At 47.5% G+C, this 20,269-nt stretch overlaps 1 protein-coding gene across 1 annotated transcript in view; it reads left to right on the top strand.

The window, feature by feature from the left end:
• Positions 1-17,732, top strand: part of LOC132367756 (tryptase beta-2-like) — a 42,529-nt gene extending 24,797 nt beyond the window's left edge. Inside the window, exons 3-7 of the mRNA XM_059926346.1 lie at positions 8,886-9,210; positions 10,212-10,395; positions 11,835-12,112; positions 15,038-15,198; positions 17,628-17,732. Coding sequence (XP_059782329.1) covers positions 8,886-9,210; positions 10,212-10,395; positions 11,835-12,112; positions 15,038-15,198; positions 17,628-17,732 — 1,053 coding nt within the window. The remainder of the gene's footprint in view (positions 1-8,885; positions 9,211-10,211; positions 10,396-11,834; positions 12,113-15,037; positions 15,199-17,627) is intronic.
• The last annotated feature ends 2,537 nt before the right edge of the window (positions 17,733-20,269 follow it).

Below are 20,269 nucleotides of genomic sequence, written 5' to 3'. Positions count from 1 at the left end.
CCTCCAGTCAATCAATGTCCTTTGACTTCCAGCACAGATTGTACCTGATGAGAGGTTAACACATCTAAATGTTGTCCCAGGGTGAGCTTGGAAGACCCATTAACTAACAGGGCTGTGGCTGCTACTGCCCGCAGGCAGCTTGGCCATCCCAGGGCCACTGAGTCCAGTTGTTTTGAAAAGTAAGCCCCCTGTTCTCTGATCTGGTCCCAGCTTTTGGGTCAGAACTCCTAGTGCTATCCCTGACTTCTCGTGAATGTATAGGGTAAAGGGTTGGTCCAAATTTGGAAGCTCCAGTGCTGGTGCTCTACTTAATTCAGTCCTTAGAGTCTCAAAGGCCCACTAGTGGTCCTTATTCCATTGAAGGGGTTCTCTTTCTTCTCCCTTTAGAGCCTCATAGAGGGGTTTTGCTATAAGGCCATAATTTGGAATCCAGACACAACAGAACACAGCCATCCTGAGAAAGCCTCGAAGTTGCCTCTTTGCGGTTGGAGATGGTAATGCACTAATTGCTGTTTTTTGACCTATGGCCAGGGCTTGTGCCCCTGGGGTCAAAACAAATCCTAAATATTGAACCCACTGCTGTGAGATCTGAGCCTTTGTTGGAGAGACTTTATATCGCCTTTCTGCCAGAAAATTTAGGACCCTAATGGTATTTTGATCTGAATCTTGTTCGGTCTCACTACTTATCAATAAATCATCAACATATTGCAGCAGAGTTCCCTTCTCAAGGCTCAGTTCCCTCAGTTCCCTTGCTAACGTGTTTCCAAAAGATGGGGGCTGTCCCAAATCGCTGAGGAAGCACTGTTCACGTATACTGGGTGGCCTCCAGGGTGTCAGGGTCCCTCCATTCAAAGGCAAAAAGTATTGAGACTCAGGATGTAGAGGAATACAGAAAAGTGCATCTTTGAGGTCCAAAACAGAGAAATACTGGGTGCTCCCTGGCACTTGGGTGAGGAAGGTGTATGTGTTTGGCACCAATGGGTGAATAGGGATGAGTGCCTCATTCACTGCTTGTAAGTCTTGCACAAACCAAAACTCCCCATTAGGCTTCTGAATGGGGAGGATCGGGGTGTTGCAAGGGGATTGGCAGGGCCTAATGAGTCTGTGTTTTAGGAACTTGCTGAGCAGCAGTTGGATTCCCCTCAGGGCCTCAGGCTTTAAAAGATCTTTTCCAGGGGTATTTTGCCCCAGGCTTTAACTTTATGTTTATTGGGGGAACAGGTTTTGCCCTTCCTGGCACTGAGGTATCCCAAACTGCAGGATCTACTTGTTCCCTAATTTCTTGGGGAATGTCTTGGGGAATATTTTGATGACCAGCAGGTGGGTCATCTGGGGCTACTAACAGATGCATTCTCTGCTTGAATTCTCTACCTCCTAAGAATATACTAGCTCTTAACTTATTTAGCAAATCTCTTCTGAGGAGGAGGACAGGGCATTCTGGCATATACAAAAAGGAGTGAATAATAATAATGGACCTGACTCTGTGGGCAAGGGGAGATGTAAATCACCTTACCTTTGGCTGTCTATCAACTCCTGTCACAGTACAGTCTCTGTTGGAGAGGGGGGCAGCTGGCCAAGTCAGAACAGAGCAGGTGGCTCCAGTGTCTACAAGAAATTCAGTTCTCCTACCTGCCACATCGAGGTTGACCCGAGGCTCTGCTGGAGTGATGAGGATGGATCGAGTGGGATCTGGAGCTGGGAAGGCACTCAGGCTCCATCAGTTGGTGTGCAGGAATCTCTCATTGGAGAGAATTGTAAGGACCTGGGGCCAGTCAAGTTTGCCCCTTAGGTGTCTCACAGGAAAGCGCTCAGGACATTCCCCCTTCCAGTGCCCCGCCTTCCAACAAAAGGCATACTTGTTCGAGCCCAGGCAGCTTCTTGGCAGTCTGTCCAGGCTTCTTGGCCCTCCAGCGTCCCTTCGAGATGGTGGGTGGATCAGAGCAGCCAAAAGTTGTGTTTTCTTTTTTAGCCTCTTATCCTTATTGGACTCCTCCATTAAGTCGCGGTTGTTATAGACCTTGAAAGCCTCCTCTACCAAGGTTGACAGTGGGGTTTGGGGCCCACACTCAAGCTTTTGTAATTTTCTCCTGATAATCAGGAGTAGCCTGGGTGATAAAATTCATGGCCAATAGTGTCCTCCCTTCTGTGGACTCACGGTCTGTACTGGTGTACTTCCTGAATGCCTCTGTCACTCGGCTCAGGAAGACTGTTGGGTTTTCATCTTTGTCCTTTGCAACTTCTCGGACCTTATCATAATTTACAGGCTTCACCATACACCTTTTCAGTCCTTCTGATAGACAAGTCATGTAATGCCTCATCCTAGCCTGACCTACCTGATCTTCATAGTCCCAGTGTGGGTCATGTTCTGGGACTGGATCCCCACCCACCTGAAAAATTTGGCGGTGTGGATTGGTGGCCAATAGGCCATCTGAGTGTTACCTGGCCTTTCTCAGTATACGCTCCCTTTCATCTGGGGTGCAACAGTAGGCCAGAATAACCATGATGTCCTGCCAGGTGAGAGAGAATGTCAACCCCAGCCTGATAAATTCGTCCCTAAACTTGTCAGGGTCCTCTGAGAACCTGTCAAAATTCTCCTTACAAATTCCTAAGTCTCTCATTGAGAAGGGGACATGCACTCCAGTAGTGCTTCAGTTTCCATCAGCTGATTCCTGAAGGGGTAAAGGCCTTGTGGGGCAGAGGTGGGGGCTAACTTTGAACCTGATCCTGGGCGACAGGAAGTTCCACTACGAGTTACCCTGGAGGGACTAGTCTCTCCCTCCTGGGGCGACGGAGGATATAAAGGGACATAAGGAGGCAGAGATTGGGATTGGTCAGAGGGACCCGGAGAAGTAGGTGGCTCCGGAGGAGTAGGTGGCTCCGGGGAAGCAGGTGAAGCTTGGTTTCCCCCCTGAGAGTCGGAGAAAGCTAGAAGGGGATCATTTAAGATGTCGGGAGTGTTTCTGATTCCCCAGGCTTTTGATTACAGGAGACCCATAGAGCGGGGTTTTGGTAAAGGACCATGAAGGTTTATTTTGGGGGGTGGGGGCAGCCCCATGTGGTTTGTGGGATTTTAGTTCCCCGACCAGGGATCGAACACATGCCCTCAGCAGTGACAGCTCAGAATTCTAACCACTGGACCGCCAGGGAATTCCCAGGACCATGAAGGCTTGAACATACAGAGCCTCAGTCCATTTTCCTGTCCTGCAACAGCAGAGATCCAATTGCAACACGGTATTATAGAGACCCATTTTCAGACCATTTTTCTCCATTCCCCGACTTATACAAGGGCCAGGCAATGTTACAATAGAGTTTAAACGTTTCCCTTTTCAGCCCGTCTATTTTGAAAGTTTCCAATTTTTAAGGATACTCTCCAGAGGTGTTTCTTCTGGCTTAGAAGAGGATCATCCCATGTTGATAACATGCAACCGAGAAAAAGTGCTCCTAGAAATGAAGTCCAGTGTCCCAGAGACATTTACCAGGAGGCTTTTGTCCTATAACGTTTCCCTATGCTGGGGGTATTCCTCGAGTTTGAGCATCTATAAAACCTAGGATGTGGGCTGCTTGGAAGTGGCCACCCAATAGGTGATCTGTAACAAGGTATGGGCTGCCAAGGCCTTGAGTGAAAGGGGTCCTAGAGGTGCAAAAAAGGAACTCCTGGAGGAATTGGAGTTGGGTGCAATGGAAAATGCCATTGGGGTCAGGACCTAAGGGCCTACGTTGGGAGTATTCCCACAGGGGATTTTTTTTGGACATAGAATAAGGTGAGAGACTAGACAGCAGAAAAACCTAAAACTCTTTCCCCTATCTGTATGACAGCTATGATAAAACTGGGGAGAGCCTGATGATTCCATCTGACACAGGCAACAATGAGTTTAGACAATGTTTCCCATGTAATTTTTTTTTTAATATTTTATCTATCTATCTATCTATTTATTTATTTATTTATTTATTTATTTATGGCTGTGTTGGGTCCCCGTTTCTGCGTGAGGGCTTTCTCCAGTTGCGGCAAGTGGGGGCCACTCTTCATCGCGGCGCGCGGGCCTCTCACTACCGCAGCCTCTCCTGCTGCAGAGCACAGGCTCCAGACGCACAGGCTCAGTAGTTGTGGCTCACGGGCCCAGTCGCTCCACGGCATGTGGGATCCTCCCAGACCAGGGCGTGAACCCGTGTCCCCTGCACTGGCAGGCAGACCCTCAACCACTGCTCCACCAGGGAAGCCCCCCCATGTAATTTAACACACCAAATGAACCCAATTAGTTTAGGATCTCTCTTTGGGAGGCTCCAGGGCCCCCATGAAGCATCCCAAAGTTAACTGGAAGTCAAAAGAATTTCAATTAGAATTTGATATTTGGGAAATCTGTCAAAAATTTCCAAAAGTTTTAAACCATCCAGTCAAATAGAATCATAGGCTGCTGTGAAACAATTATTCCTTGAGCTAAGGTGAAAAAAAAAAAAAAGGATTCCAAAAGTAAATGCAGATCACTTAAAGGCACAGAAACTCACACACTCTGTTATCAAAAGGAGAATTCGAGGAAATCTTTGTTCTCTTATGAGAGAAAGAAACCAAATCCAGTCTTATATCAGCCTACTCTTGGTAAAATCCAGTTACCTAATTAAATTTAATCCAACCTTAGAAAATTCCAACCACATAAAACATTCTCTTCTCAGTGTTCCTTTTCTGCAAATCTTCTGTAACTTTGTGTAGCCATATTTTGTCCCTTCTTTTTTCCATTCAGAAATAACCAGCTGTAGGACAAAATCACATTTTTCCATTTAACGAAATACATTTCCATTCCACATACCTTCTTTTCTGAAAGCACACATCTTACCTTCCTTATGTCACAATGAAATGTCTTTTACATTAGCATTCCCTGATTGGAATATCCCATAAACTCTTGGGAAGATCCCATGTATCTTCCCAAAGCACAATTTCTTTCCTTAATGTGATGTAAGATATGTGTCTAATAAACCCAAACATCCTTACTTTCCCTCTCACAAGAAAACAAAAGTAGGTAAATTTAGACCTGTTTAGCAATTGATGTTCCAATATTTCATCTTATTTGAAACGGCCTGGATACTCAATGGATTCCCATCATTTAACTTAATTTAGTTTCAAGTTACCAAAATTTGGAGGGACTGTTCTAGATGGACATTTTGAAAACATGATTATTCCCATTGAGTTTACTAAAAAGCTCTTATCCAGTTATATTTACTTAAAAGTTTAATCATATCAGGTTATTTTCCTTGCTAACAGATTTTATCACAGAAACAATACGCACTTATTGACTTCCAGTAACCCTAGGTAGGATAGAAGTATTATACTTAATGTTGATAATACAGACAGGTCTGTATTAATTAAACCCACAAGCTTAAGCCACACAAGTTAATTTTTACAAAATCAGAGATCTCTTAGTTTTCCTGCTTGAATTTAAAAAGGTCTCTTTTTTTCCCTCACTCTGGGGGACTACAGATGGATCAGGGAGTCCCTGAGAGTCCAGGCAGAATAGTTACATTGCAAAGGCAGAGGAGAGAGGTGCAAGCCCCTCTCTTCCTTTTTTTGTTCTTTAAAATCCCACTATGTAACCCAAGGCTGGAGTCGAGTCTCAGACAATGTGGGATCCGTTTGTATTTCAGGGTTTAAGAGCTTCACCATGCCCACAATGTTAGCAGAGACTTGTAGGAGCAGTTGGACAGACAAAACTCATAAAACAAAGATACCAATGACAAAAACTTAGACACAAACAAGAAGTTTTCAGGATAAAGGGGATGGGAGTGCAGGTATAAGGACCAAGGGAGAGGTAAAGGGAGGAGGGACAGAAAAGACTGTAAAAGAGAAAGAGAAAGAGAGAGATTGCCATTTCAACCTGACCCTGCAGTTGTCTCTTCAGGCACCAACCTGCAAGCTTTCAGAAAGGGCCACTGAAGGAGGGTGCACCCTGTCCACTGCCCACCGGGGTGATCGAGCCTGGAAACCAGACAGTTGTATTTCATCTGTAGGAACCTAATCCACAGGTGGGACTCTCACCCATGCATACACCAGTTTATAGAAATCTGCTGTAGCACTGCAGCAAAGGGTCCCAGGTCCCAGCCTGTCTCAAAAGTGGGGGGAAAGATAAGAGACATACAGAAAACAAATACCAAAGTGGAAAATGTAATTCCAACCATATCAATAATCACATTGAATGTGAATAGATGAAACAAAGTTAAAGACAAAGATTGATAGACCATATTTGAAAAGCAAGGTCCTTAAAATATAGTCTCTAAGAAGTGGAGGAAAGAAAGGTGGGAAGGAAAGAAGGGGAAAAGAAAAAAAAGAAGGTAGGAGAGAAAGAAGAAATTAAAGGCATCCAACTTTAAATGGCAGAATTCGAACTTTTATTACAGAGGACATGATCCTATGTGTTAGAAAACACCAATGATCCCACCAAAACAAGATACAACAAAACAAAACAGACTAGAATGAATAAACAAGTTTAAGAAGGTCACAGGAAACATTTCTTATAAAAATAAATTTCATTTCTATATACTAAGTACAAAAATATGAAAAGGAAATTAACAAAATGATTTCATTCACAGTAGCATGGAAAAGAATAAAATACTTAGAAATAAATTTAAGAAAGAGCTGCAAGATCTGTACACTGAAAACTACAAAACATTGCTGAGAGAAATTAAAGATCTATATAAACAGAAACATTTCTTTTTCATAGATCAGGAGACTTCATATTATCAAGAAAGCAATTCTCGGACTTCCCTGGTGGTGCAGTGGTTAAGAATCCTCCTGCCAATGCAGGGGACACAGGTTCGAGCTCTGGTCCAGGAACATCCCACATGTCCCGGAGCAACTAAGCCCATGAGGCACAACTACAAGCCAGCGCTCTAAAGACGGTGAGCCACAGCTACTGAGCCGTGTGCCACAACTACTAAAGCCCACGTGCCTAGAGCCCATGCTCCACAACAAGAAAAGCCACCACAATGAGAAGCCTGCACGTTGCAACCAAGAGTAGCCCCCACTCACCACAACTAGAGAAAGCCCACACGCAGCAACGAAGACACAAAGCAACCAAAAATAGATAAATAAATAAATAAATACATAAATAAATTTTTGAGTAAAAAAAAGAAAGCAATTCTCCTCAAATTGATCTATAAATTCAATGCAGTCCCTGTGAATATTCTAGCAGGCTCTTTTTGTGTAGAATTTGACAGCTGATCCTAAAATTCATATGGAAATGCAAAAGATGCAGAATAGCCTAAACAGTTTGGCAAAAGAATAAAGCTGGAGAACTTTCACCACCTGACGTCAAATTTTACTATAATACGTATTAATCTAGACAGTGGGTTTCAGGCACAAGGAAAGGAATACAGTTCAATGGCACAGAATTAAGAGTCCAGAAATAAAACAATTTTTATTATGAATTGATTTTCAACAGAGGTCCCAAGACAATTCAATACAAGAAAGACTAACCTTTCTTTTTTTAACCAAGGAAAGGTGCAGGGATAAATGGATATCCACAGGAAAAACCCAAAGCAAAGAAACAGAAACTTACATCACACTAGACAAAAATGAACTAAAACTTGATCACAGATCCACATGTAAGAAACAACCCCTAACATTTCTCAAAGAAAACATAGAAGAAACTCTTCATGATCTATTAGATATAACATCAAAAACATGATCCATACAAGAAAAGATTAGTAAATTAGACTTCATCAAAATTAAAAACTTTTGCTCTTTGAGCACCACTGTTGAAAGAATGAATAAACAAGCTACAGACTTGGAGAAAATCTTGCAAATCACATATCTGATAAAGAACGGGATCTTGCCGTTTGCAACAACATGGATGGACCATGAGGGTATTATGTTAAGTGAAGTACGTCAGACAAAGGCAAGTACTGTATGATTACACTTATATATGCAATCTAAAAAATAAAACAAATGAAGAAACCTAACAAAACAGAGACAGAGTTATAGATACAGAGAACAAACAGGTGCTTGCCAGACGGGAGAGTGTTGGGGGAAAGAAAGCAACAGGTGAGGGAGATGAAGAGGTACAAAATTTCAGTTGCAAAATAAATGAGTATGAAATGTACACTGTGGGGAATATAGTCAATAATTATGTGATATATTTGTATGGTGACATATCATAACTATACTTATCATTTTGAAATGTACAGAAATAACCAATCACTATGTTGTGTAACAGGAACTAACATAGCATTTCATTGTACATCAATTCTACTTCAAAAACAAACAAATTCATAGGAAAGGAGATCGGATTTGTGGTTACCAGAGGCCGGAGATTGGGGGAGGGAGAACTGGTTAGCTGCAGTCAAAGGTACAAACTCCCAGTTATGCGATAAATAAGTACTAGGGATGTAATGGACAACATGATAAATATAATTAACACTGCCGTATGTTATACATGACAGTTGATAGAGTAAATCCTAAGAGTTCTCATCACAAGGAAAAATTTTTTTTTCCATTTCTTTAATTTTGTATCTATGTGGGATGATGGATGTTCACTAAATTTATTCTGATGATCATTTCATGATGCATGGAAGTCAAATCATTATGCTATACACCTTAAGCTTAAAAAAATTTAAAAAAAGAAAGGATGGACCTCAGTTAATATTAATGTCTCAATATTGGCTCACTAGTTGTGACAAATGTGCCATAGTAATATAAGATCTTAATATTAGGGGAAAGTGGGTGAGGGGGATCTTGGAACTCCTTGTACTGTCTTTGCAACTTTTTCATAAATCTAAAACAAAAAGTTTATTTAAATATAAATAAATAAATAAATTTTAAAAAATGTACAGAAAGTTATTGAATTGTCCCTTGTATAATAATAAGTGAACTTCATGGTATATAAATTATATCTTAGTAGAGTTGTTTAAAAGGTTATGAAGAAGGTCAGGGTGGGCTGAGGGCTGGGCTGAGGCGGGGTCAGGGCAAGGTCAGGCAGGGCCAGGCTGGGGTCAGGCGGGAGTCAGCAACCCTGGCAATGGGCACGGAGGCGTGGATCGCCCAAGGCCGAGGCCAGCCTGTGGCCCTTCTCTGGCTGCTGCTGCTGCTGCCCGTGGCCACCCGGGAGCTGCGAGGGTCCCCGGCCACGGCCACGGCCGCCCCCGGCTGGGCTCCAGGCGCGGGCGGAGCGGTGGAGGGCAGCGCTCCGACTCCGGAAGCGCAGCGGTTGGCCCCGGGAGCCACAGGTGCGTTGGGGCCTCTGTTGAGGGCGGAAACGGCCTAAACTGCAGGGCCTGAGGGGGCCGGCTGTGACCAGGGCCTGGGTGCCCTGAGTCACTGAATTTCATCTTTTCTCTGCCCTGGCCAACAACCAGGCAGCCCAGAGACCCCCTCAACACAGGTGGGTCACCGACTCCCCACTGTGGAGCCTCTGGGTGGGAAGTGCCTCTGTGGGACTGTGGGACCTCTGTGGGACTGTGGAAGTGGGGACATAGCAGGGTCTGACCCTGAGGCTGGGTGGCTGGGTGGAGGAAAGCACCAGGACTGATGAACGAGTGGCCCTGAGTCCAGGGCCGCGGGTCTCATTCCCCTCCGTGAGGCCCTGGGAGCGCAGGCCCTAGACCAAGATGCCCGCTCTCAGGGGGCCTGGGCACACCCCCTGCCCTCCCAGGTGTGAGTCCTAGAGCCAGGGCTGTCTTCATTAGCCCACTCCCTCTTCTTTTAGAAATGTAGGATCCTGAGTCAGAGAGGGGGAATGACTTTCCCCAGCTCACACAGCACCACAGACTGCAAATCTCCCTCCCTAAGACACCGGGGTGACATGGAGGAGGCACAGGCCCTTAGAAGCCATGATCTTGAGCAAGTAATGTTGGCAACTTCTGAGACCTTTAGCTCTTTGATCTACAAGAGTAGGCATTGAGGTGTGCTAGTTGAGGGAAATAAGGTCTGTGACGTGCCCAGCCCTTGGCAGCCTCACTCGGGGATGTCCTTCTCCCTGCAGATGCTGCTGTGAGCTGCTGTGGCTACCTTAGGTCCCCCCTTGCCCCATCCCACCAGACCTCTGGGTCCTCATCCCCACAGGGCTTGCTCTGTCCAGTTCTCAGGGGCAGCCAGTGAAAGTAGAGTCCAGGTAGCGCTGTCATTTTGGCTAGGCCACTGGACGCTTGGCCTTGGTTTTCCCATCTATGAAGTGGACAGGGCCTTCCTGGTAGTGGCATTTGGGGTACTACTAGTGTCTCTATCGTAGGTGGCAGGGGAGTCTCCACAGTGTGTGGGAAGCCCAAGGTGATGGGGAAGATCTACGGTGGCCAGGACGTGGCGGCTGGCCAGTGGCCATGGCAGGCCAGCTTGCAGTACCAGGGCTCGCACGTCTGTGGAGCTGTCCTCATTAACTCTCACTGGGTCGTTTCCACTGCCCACTGCTTTCTGAAGTAAGTCCTCCTTCCAGGGTGCCAGCACAGGCACTGGCAGGCGAGGGGGACATGGGGGAAGAGGAGAAGAGGGGTGATGGGCACCCCACGTCAGCTCCTCTGGGCTTTTCTCTGGGGCAGTCTGTGGCCTTCAGATGCATGTCATTCCTGCCTTTGGCCTGTGTACCCTCCACCTGGACTGGCCTCCTTGCTCACCTGCTCAGACCCGCCTCATGCTCTGCCATCCGCCCCTGTGCCTGTCCTTCAACACAGATGTGCCTCAGGAGAGTGGCAGTGTCCGTCCTGGCTGCCGTGCGGTGTGGACCCATCTCAGATCACAGCTTCCTCTGAACGTCCCCACATTTCCAGGTGTCAGATTCTAGGCGGGGACCTGGGGCCGCGTGTCTGGCCAGCAGCTGGGCAATTCTTCTTATTCCTCCTGCACAGCTGTGTGCCCAGGAGGAGTCATGGCCGCCGGTGTGCGTTGTGGGGAGCCATGGTGCCAGGCTGCACAGGAGGGAATTGGGGCTCCCTGGGAGAGTGACATTGCTGCTCAGGGGTCTAATTCCCCTGGCCGTCCTGGGCCTGGCTCAGTGCCTGGGTCTGAACAGATGCGGAGGGGTCCCCAGGGAGTTGGGGCATCACAGCCCAGGTCTGGGAGCTGGAACTTTCGGAGCTTAGAGTCCTATTGGCGCCTGCTCCATACGACGATCCATGCAAGCCCCTTTGTGACATCAGGGGTGGCAAGTCCCCACCTCACCCTGTCTCCATCCTGTCACAAGAGAAGGCCCAACATGGGTGAGAAGGGCAGATGCATGGGCTGGGGGTTCCGGACAAGGGCTATGCAGAGCGAGGGGCTTGCTGGAGGGGAAGGGTTTGGGCAAGGGGAGCATGAGGGGGTCTCCAGGTGGATGAGCCATGCAAACAGTCAGGGAGGTGGGAAGTTTCAGCACCTGTGTTCAGGGAACAAGGCAAGGTTCTGTTTCCTGCACTCATTTGCTCATTTATTTAACAAATCTTTTGTGAGTCCTTATAACTAAGTGGAGAAGCAGCCCTTGGGCAGGAAGGTGTTTAAAGAAAGGAGAGGTCAGGAAGAGTGTGGGGCCAGAAGGTGGACTGTAGGGAGTCTTGGGAAGGGTAAAGTTAGAGCTGGGATTGAGCCAGAACTCCTCCGGTGTACAATCAAAGACCTTCATTTGATATGCCACCAAGGATCTTTCCAGCACAAGGATTCAATGCTCCTCTGATTCTAGTGTGTGATGGAGAAGCCGTGTGTCTGAGGTTGTAAGTAGAATAGCAATTAGCCCCAAGAAAGAAGGACTCCTGAACGCTAGAAATGGGGAGATAAAAGCTGTCTAGCATCATGTGGGGTAGAGGCCTGTGGGCAGTTAGATGAGGATGCAGGGAAAGAGCTAGCCCACACGCAGAGATGACGGTGACAATGTGCCCTCTTCCTCCAGAAAATCTCACGCCCCGGAGAACTACCGGGTTCTGTTAGGAAGCACCCAGCTGCACCAGCACACCCAGCACACCCGAGAGATGTCACTGAGCCGGATTATCATGCACCCAGACTTTGAGAAGTTACATCCCTTCGGGAGTGACATAGCCATGTTGCAGCTGCTCTTTCCTGTGAATTTCACCTCCTACATCATCCCCGCCTGCCTCCCAGTCCCTGGCATGCAGCTACCCAGTAACTCATCCTGCTGGATAACTGGCTGGGGGATGCTCAACGAAGAAAGTGAGAGGGTGTAGGAGAGTTGGGTTGGGGGCAGATGAGGGTGGGGAGGAGGAAGGGGAGAAGGACAAAGGAGGGAAGAAGGGAGGTGTGGCTCCTCCTGAGGGGTCCCCAAGCAAAGAGGCACTGGACCCTGGCCCACTAAGCGTCATTTCTAGAGGAGTGGACCATTCTAGTTCTAGTTCTGAAAGTGTGTGACTGTAAAGCTTCAGTGTTCCCTAAGTGCAAAGGTTTACACTGAAAGTCTGGGAATCTTTGACTTTTGGAATCAAGATTCTGGGTTCTTGAAGTCTTTCTGGTTCTGGATTCCAAGGTTTTAATCAACCATGGATCTGAGATGACTTGATTCAACTCAAAGGTCATGCTTGGGGCCTGGTCCATTGCAGGCCACTGACAAACAAACACCCTGATTTCCCATTGCCACAAGAGGAGCTTGGGAAAAGTGGAAGGAAAACACACGTACGACTTCTGACCTCTGAGCCTGCCTGATGAAGTTAGAATGATTATGACTTAAGAGTGTTTCACTCTCTGAACCTCAGTTTGCTCTTCTCCCAACGCAGCTCAGCTATCTACTTTGGAAGCTTGTTAGGTGCACTGCATAACGCAGGAAAAAAATTATGTTTTTTAAGATTGAAAGAGGAGAAATGTAGGCAAAGACTTATGAGCCAGAGTCTTTATTAAAGAAAGGAGTATTTATGGTTGGGGGAAATGCTTATGGTGCAAAATTAAGGGGAAAAAGAATATATATTTTAATTATTTGTAGGGTCATAATTTGGTACCGTGTTTCTCAACAGAGGTGCTACAGGCATTTTGAACAGACCCTGTCTTCATTGCGTGGGATGTGCCAGCATCCCTGGCCCTTGCCTACTAGTATGTCATGAACACTCCCTAATCATAGGACAAACAACCAGGTTCCCAGCATTCTCACACCACATACACAACACATACACACCACATTTCTCACACACACACACACACACACACACACACACACACACAGACTGTTCCTCCTTGAGGACAGAAACCCTGTCTTTCTTGTTTTAATATCCCAGCCTGTGGCCCGGGCAGGGCCAGGCACCTTGTAAGTACCCCACTGCTGCCACCCTGGTCCTATAGACCATAATTGCTTGCCTGTACCTCCAGACTGGTCTCTGAGATCCCACCCTGTGTGCTATACTTTAGTCTCCACATAGCTGTCTGAGTGTTTTCTTTAAAGCAGGAGTCATGCCAGTTCCCTGCTCATTACCCTCAGTGCCTTCTCATTTATACCTAGAAAAAAGTCGTAACTCCCTGCCTTGGCTCTCAGGCCCTGTGTAATGTTGGCCCCAATTCCTCTCTGCTCATCTCCTACTACATCCCTCACCCACACCATCCCAGCCAGCAGGCCTCCTTCCTGCTTGAAAACGCCAAGGCCATCGCCACCTCAGGGCCTTCACCTTGGCTGCCTCCCTGGCCTCACTCGCTCTCCCTGCTAACCTTGGCATGACTCACTTCTTTACATGTACACCTCAGCTGCTCCTCTGAGGAGTTTTACTTGATCATATGAGCTAAAACAGGCAACCTCTAATAGCATATGTCCCTGTTTTATTTCCTTTACACCACTTATTAGATCTAAAACAATTCTACTTATTTACTTCATTTACCCTGTTGATATGAAAAGCTCAGCTTCCCTGTACACCAGTGCTAAATAGAATCTTGGAGACAGAGTTTTGGGTGAAGTAGAAAAGGATAGCTTTATTACTTTGCCAGGCAAACGGGGACACAGTGGGCTCCTGCCTCGAAAAACTGTGTCTCTACTTGGAGAGGATAGTGAGAAGTTTCATAGTAATGGTTCAAAGAGGGCATGATCAGCTCTTGGACGTTCTGCTGATGAGGTGGGGGTGAGGTAAGTAAGAGTCAGCATCATCAACCTTCAGGTTCCAACTGGTCTGGGGTCTACATGCTTGTGGGCAGCACACCATTGTTAATCATTAACTTCTCCCACCTGGAGGGGGTTTCAGTATCTGCAAAACAGCTCAAAGAAATTGTTTTGTATATCCATTGTTGGGGAGCCAGGACCTTGCCCCAAGGCTGCACTGTGTTTCTCTTGACTGTTTCTCACTGGTCTCGCATCCCCTCCCTTCCCTGATTAACAACTGCTTGAATCTGCCCGTTGGAACTCAGAGAAGGTCATGGAGGATGAATGAAGTCTATTTCCTGTAATCAAAGAAATGGGGGACACAGAAAGCCTTTGTGCCCAGGAGCCCCTCAGGCCCTGCTCGGTATCCCTGTCTCCCCCAACTAAGAATGTTCCTGTGTATCATTAGTGTCTAAAAGATACTGAACACAAGGACAGAGGAATAAATGAGTGATTGGATGAGAGGGTGGATGGGTGAAGGGTAGGTGGGAGGATGAGTGGGTGGAAGGAAAGATGGGTGGGTGGGTGAAAGGATGGTAGGCAGAGATAGTTGGAGTGAGTGGAGATGGATCAAAAGATGGGTAAATGGGCAAATGGATGGAAGCGTGAGTGGATGAATGGGACATGAGGAAAGAGGAAAGATAGGTAGATGGATAGAGGAATTGGTGGATGGATGGAAAGGTTAATGATAGACAGATGGAGAGTGGATGGGATGGTCTGTGAAAGGGTAGGTATGTTGGTGAATGGTTGCTAAGCACCACTGAGTGGCATGTGTTGGTGGGATTTGCCTTTTTCCTTTGTAGAATAGGAGAGGTGTGGTCTATTGCTATGAGGGAGGTGGAGGGAATAGGATGAGTTTGGAAAAGTTTGAGAAAAGGGGGAGGGCTTACTAGGCATAGGTAGAAGACTGAAACAGTGCTGAAGGCTCAACTGTGCTGAGAAAAGTCCATGTTGAAGTGGTGAACAGTAAGGCAGAGTAGCCTGTAGCTAAGCCACAGCACCCTTCGCTGATTTCCTCCTTATCCTCGCAGCGCCTCTGCCCGAACCCTTCCATCTCCAGGAGGGTAAGGTGGGCTTCATTGAGAACAAGTTTTGTAATATATTTTACGGACTTAGAAAAGGCAAGAACTTCTCCGTGCATGAGGACATGCTGTGTGCTGGGGCCTTCTCGACAGGAAAGGCCATCTGCCAAGTGAGTAAGGTCATTTCTGTTCTTCCCTTGCCTGTTCTCAGGGCCTCAGTTTCCCTAGGGGAGGGGCTGTGTTGCCTCTACTGTCTTTGTGGAGACCCCTGGGACTTCCCATTTCCTCCCTCCACATGTCTTCCTGGGCTCAATTCCTTGGCAGTGTCCCCCAGGATAGCCCCTTCCTAAGCCCCTTGCACATAAGGGCATCTACTGGCAGCACCCTCAAACAGCATCTTTTTATGAGGCATACCTTAAAGTTTTTATTTAAGTATAACATACATACAAAAGAATCTATTCATGCTGTTTTCATAAGTTGGATGAACTTTCACATAGTTACGCAACAGATGACCAATACCCCAGAGGTCCCACTCACACCTCCTTCCTATCACCAACACCCAACAGAAACCGCCATCTTCACTTTTGACAACTTAGATTAGATTCTGAATGTTCCAAAAATAGAATTTATTTCCAGTTGTCAATCTTTCGTGTCTTTATATTTGTGAGATTCATCCAAACTGTTAAATGTAGTTATAGTTTGTTGAGTCTCATTGCTCTACAGGACTCTATTGTGTGAATTGAATTCTATGATCAGTTCTACTCTTGATGGGTATTTTAGAGGTTTCCAAGTTTTTCATTTCATTTCACTTCCAAATATTTTATCTTCTATTTCACAGAAACCCTTGAGTAGAATTGTTGAATTAAAAGGTATGTGTATATTCAGCTTTGGCAGATATTTCCTAACAACATCTCCAAAGTGGTTGCACTTCATTCCAGCAGTGGATGCGAGTTTAACATTTATTTATTTTATTTATTTATTTTCCTCATTTTTTTTTTTTGCTGTGTCGTGTCTTAGTTGCACCACAAGGGATCTTTGCTGAGGCATGCGAGATCTTTCGTTATGGTGCGCGGTCTCCTCCGGTTTCTCTCTGGTTGTGGTTCTCAGGCTTCTCTCTAGTTGTCGTGTGTGGGTTTTCTCTCTCTAGCTGTTGTGCGTGGGGCTCCGAAGTGCATGGGCTCTGTAGTTGTGGCATGCAGGTTCTCTTGAGGTGCACGAGCTCATTAGTTGCGGCACGCTGGTTTAGTTGCCCCCGCGGCATTTGGAATCTTAGTTCCTCAACCAGGGATTGAACCTGCGTCCCCTGCATTGGAAGACAGATTTTTTACCACTGGATCACTAGGGAAGTCCTGGATGAGAGTTTATATCCTCGCCAACACTTTGCACTTTCCATCTTTTCTCATTTTGATAGCTTATGGTGGTTTGCATGTCCCTGATGACAAGGTAAATGTACTTTCATATGTTTATTGTCATTGGATATCTTCTCTAAAGTTTCCCTTCAAGATTTTCCCCCCTCTCACTTTTCTGTTGGGTTGTCTTCTTTTCCTTTAGGGGCTCTTTGTGTACTTTTACATATTACAGGTATGAGTCCACTGTTGGATATTTGAATTGTAAACATTTCTTTCCTCTCTCTGTAATGCCCAATTTTAGAGGTGGGCAAACAGGTCCGGAGAGGGAAAGTAGCTACCCTAAAATAAGGCAGCACAACCTGGTCCCCCGTATTCTGACTCCAAGCCTAACCTGACCTTCACCATATCCGCCTCAGGGCCCAGCCTCCCAAGCTGGCATCATGTGTGGAGCTCTTGCATAGATGGCATTGTGGAGTGGAGGGGAGAGTATTAGGGTTCTGGAGTTAGAGACACTGCTCTGCCCTGAAGGTCTTTTCACTTTCTGAGCCCATGTCCTCATTTATACTGTAGGATTCTGAGGCCTCCTTCATGGGATTGTCGAAAGGATGGTGTAGTGGGTTGGATAGTGTCCCCTACATTTGTAACCATCTGGAGTCTCAGAAAGTGACCTGATTTGGAAATAGGTCTTTGCAGATGTGATTAGCTAAGAATCTCGAGATGAAACCATTTTGAATTTAGAGTGGGCTGAGGGATAGACAGAGAGGTACTTGATTTCAGACTTCTGGTTTCCAGAACTGTGAGAAGAGAAATTTCTGTTGTTTTTCTAGTGACCCAGTTTGTGGTAATATGCTTTGGCACCCCAGGAAATGCACACAGGAGGGATGGGATGCGCCTGGTCCTTGAGAAGGCCTCACGGACAGCTGTTTTCACGGCAGCCCAGTGGAGCTGCTGAGCCAGAGGGAAGAAGCTCGGCCACCTGCCCTCCTGGTAGGAGGTAGACCCAGCTTTCTTGGTTCCCAGTGCACAACCCATGGCTGTCTGGCTTGGGCCGTTGTTCTCACAGAGTCAGCTGCACCTGCAGGTGAAATAAAGGGCTGAGTCCCCCGAGTCCCCATCTGGCTGTCACCGTAGACCTCCCTTCCAGCCTGCAGAGGTCATGGCCATGGAGTTCAGGGCCGGAGCCCTTTGTCTGCTTGCCTGCTGGACATCCATTCTGCCTCTTGACCCCACCCCCTCTCGTTTCTCCCCAGGCTGAGGACACCATTGAGCTGGACACCCAGGAGCCCCAGCACATGGCCCCTCCTGCCCCCCTTAGCCTTTCAGTCACCACAGCCTGTCTGAGAGGTTCCATCTAGATTCATCTTCTGTCACATGCCTGCTCTGGTCCCCAACCTCCAACCGGGGCTCTCTTCTCTCACTGAAGTGCCCTCCCCCAGCACAGGACACCCAGAAACAAGTCTCAGGAGAGACAGACCCCAGGAGCACTCAGTGCTCAGACTGTGGGGCAGGACAGACCTGGGTCCAGTCTTCAGTCTGTAATGTAGTGATTATGACCTTAGATAACCCGTGAAATGGGGTTGCTAACGGCCTCCACTTAATAAGGTCCTTATAGAAGATTCAGTACTGTGCCTGGCATTCAGTAGGTGCTTAACACCTGCTGGCTTTCAATCTCCTGGCCTGGTCTGCCTCCCTCTATCTGGATTGTACCTGTTCTTCTGGGCCTGTCTTAGACCTGTCCTCTCACCCAAGGTAGAATTCATTGCTCTGGCCCTGCCCAACACACACACACACACACACACACACACACACACACTGTTTGCTGCGTGTCTTCAGTAGTGCAAAGTGCAGCTCACTTTGCATGGGATACATTAGTGTTGGGCCTTCCTCTGCCTTCTGAGAACTCCCCAGGGGCTAGGAGGCTATTGGAGCCCTTCCCATCTCCCTCGGACTGGCCCAGAATCCATCATAATATGGACAACCACATGGCTCATCTGCACGAATCCCTGAGGCCTGGAGTGGACAGGGACCAGGCCTTCCCTGGCCTTGAACAGCTTGGGGTGGGTACACTGTGGGGAAGGCCAAGGGCACCCCAGCTAGGGAGCACAGAGGCACATTCCCAATCTCCAAGAAGACCCCATGTATGACTTTCTTGGGTCTGCGGTGACAAATCACCTCAAAGTGGGTGGCTAAAACAACAGAACTTTATTCTCTTACATTTCTGGAGGTCAAAAGTCTAAAGTCAAGGTGTTGGCCGGGCTGGTTCCTTCTGGAGACTCTAGGGGAGAATGTTTTCTTGCTTTTGCTAGCTTTTTCGAGGCCGCCAGCATTCCTTGGCTCATGATCCCTTCCTCTGTCCCCAAAGCACATTGCTCCTACCTCTGCTTCTGTCATCACATCTCCTCCTCTGACTCTGACCTCCTGCCTCCCTCTTTCCTCATGAGAATCTTTCTGATTACATTGGGTCCACCCAGATAATCCAGGATAGTCTTCCTATTTCAAGATGCTCAACTCCATCACAGCTGCAGAGTCCCTTTTGCCACATAAGGTAACATAGCCAAAGGGTCCAGTGATGAGGATGGGCATCTTTGAGGGTTATTTTTGGCCAGCTACACCATGTACCCTTCTCTCTCCTTCAAGCCGCCACTTCCCCCACCCCCTCCTCAGCTGGAGATCTTCTCATTTCACTGAGAACGCCAAAGCAATCAATCAGCCTAGAGCCCATTCATCTTGCCAGCCCCACCCTAGCATCTTCCATCTCTCCTGAGCCTCATGGCCCATCCCAGCCAGTCTGTCCTGGAGCTCTGGGTGCCCAAAGGCTCTCCTGCTAGGTGTGGTGGTACCTCAGTGGTAGAGCTCCAGCCGGAGGGATGGCCAGAGGCAGGGAGTGCGGCCATACCTAGACAGGTGTGGACGCTGGGAAGACACTTTCTTGAGGCCTCCCATGATCATCCTGGGAAGGGAGTTCCTGTGCAGGGTCCTGGCTGCAGCCACTGGCTTCCCAGTGTTCATGTGCATACGAGTCCATCTGTGCTCACCTGCCAGTGAGGGTTCAGGATATCTGGGCAATGCCAGGATTGGAAAGAACTTCCACTGAACCCTTTGAATGGCATCTAGTCCATATTGGATATGTGCTAAATGGGAAATTTACCACATTACCATGGGTTAGGAAGGCTGGGGCGGGTGCATTGCGAGGCCTCCTGGGATCCCGATGGCTGCACAAGGACTCTGTGTCAGGCATATTGGTAGGAAGGATGACTAGAGCATTGCTTCAAGGCTTATTGCCAGGCCACTAAGTCCTGAGTCAGCTAAGCAGAAAGGAGACACCAGGCTCCAACTGCTGGAGGTCTGTGGACATCTTGGGCCAGGCTGGCCTGGTCTCCTACACAGAAGAGAGCAGTGTCATGTGGGTTTGGGGGGCAGTGAGTTGGGCCCCTTCAGACTGTGGAGAGCGGGAGCATGGGGGTGGGTGAGGAGGGTGCTGGAAGTCGACTCTAGGAGCAGAGGTCTGAGGACTGCCAGCCTGCACCTCAGCTCACAGCCTGGCTTCGGGCCTCCTCTCTCTCTTTCCCACTCACTCTGCTAGACCTGCCACATTCAACAGCCCTCTATGCTGCAGGCTGGAAGCCCCATCCTCAAGGCCTGGGTCATGTACTCCAGTCCAACTCAATTGTCCCGCACTCTGGGAACTTCCCTCTACCTCTGTGGGGAGCTGGTCCTTGTTCCTCCATATCCCACGAGTGATGGTTCTTTACTTTGGGAAAGATCCTTACTCCCTTGTACTACAGACACCTGGCAAAATGTCTTACTTCCTATTAAAGGCTGAATTATGCCCCCCCCCAAAATACATATGTTGAAGTCCTAACCCCAGTACCTCAGAATGTGACATTTTTTT

The sequence above is a fragment of the Balaenoptera ricei genome, chromosome 6 (assembly GCF_028023285.1).
Source record: "Balaenoptera ricei isolate mBalRic1 chromosome 6, mBalRic1.hap2, whole genome shotgun sequence".
In the NCBI taxonomy this organism is placed as follows: domain Eukaryota; kingdom Metazoa; phylum Chordata; class Mammalia; order Artiodactyla; family Balaenopteridae; genus Balaenoptera; species Balaenoptera ricei.
This window is presented reverse-complemented; position numbering and strand designations above follow the sequence as displayed.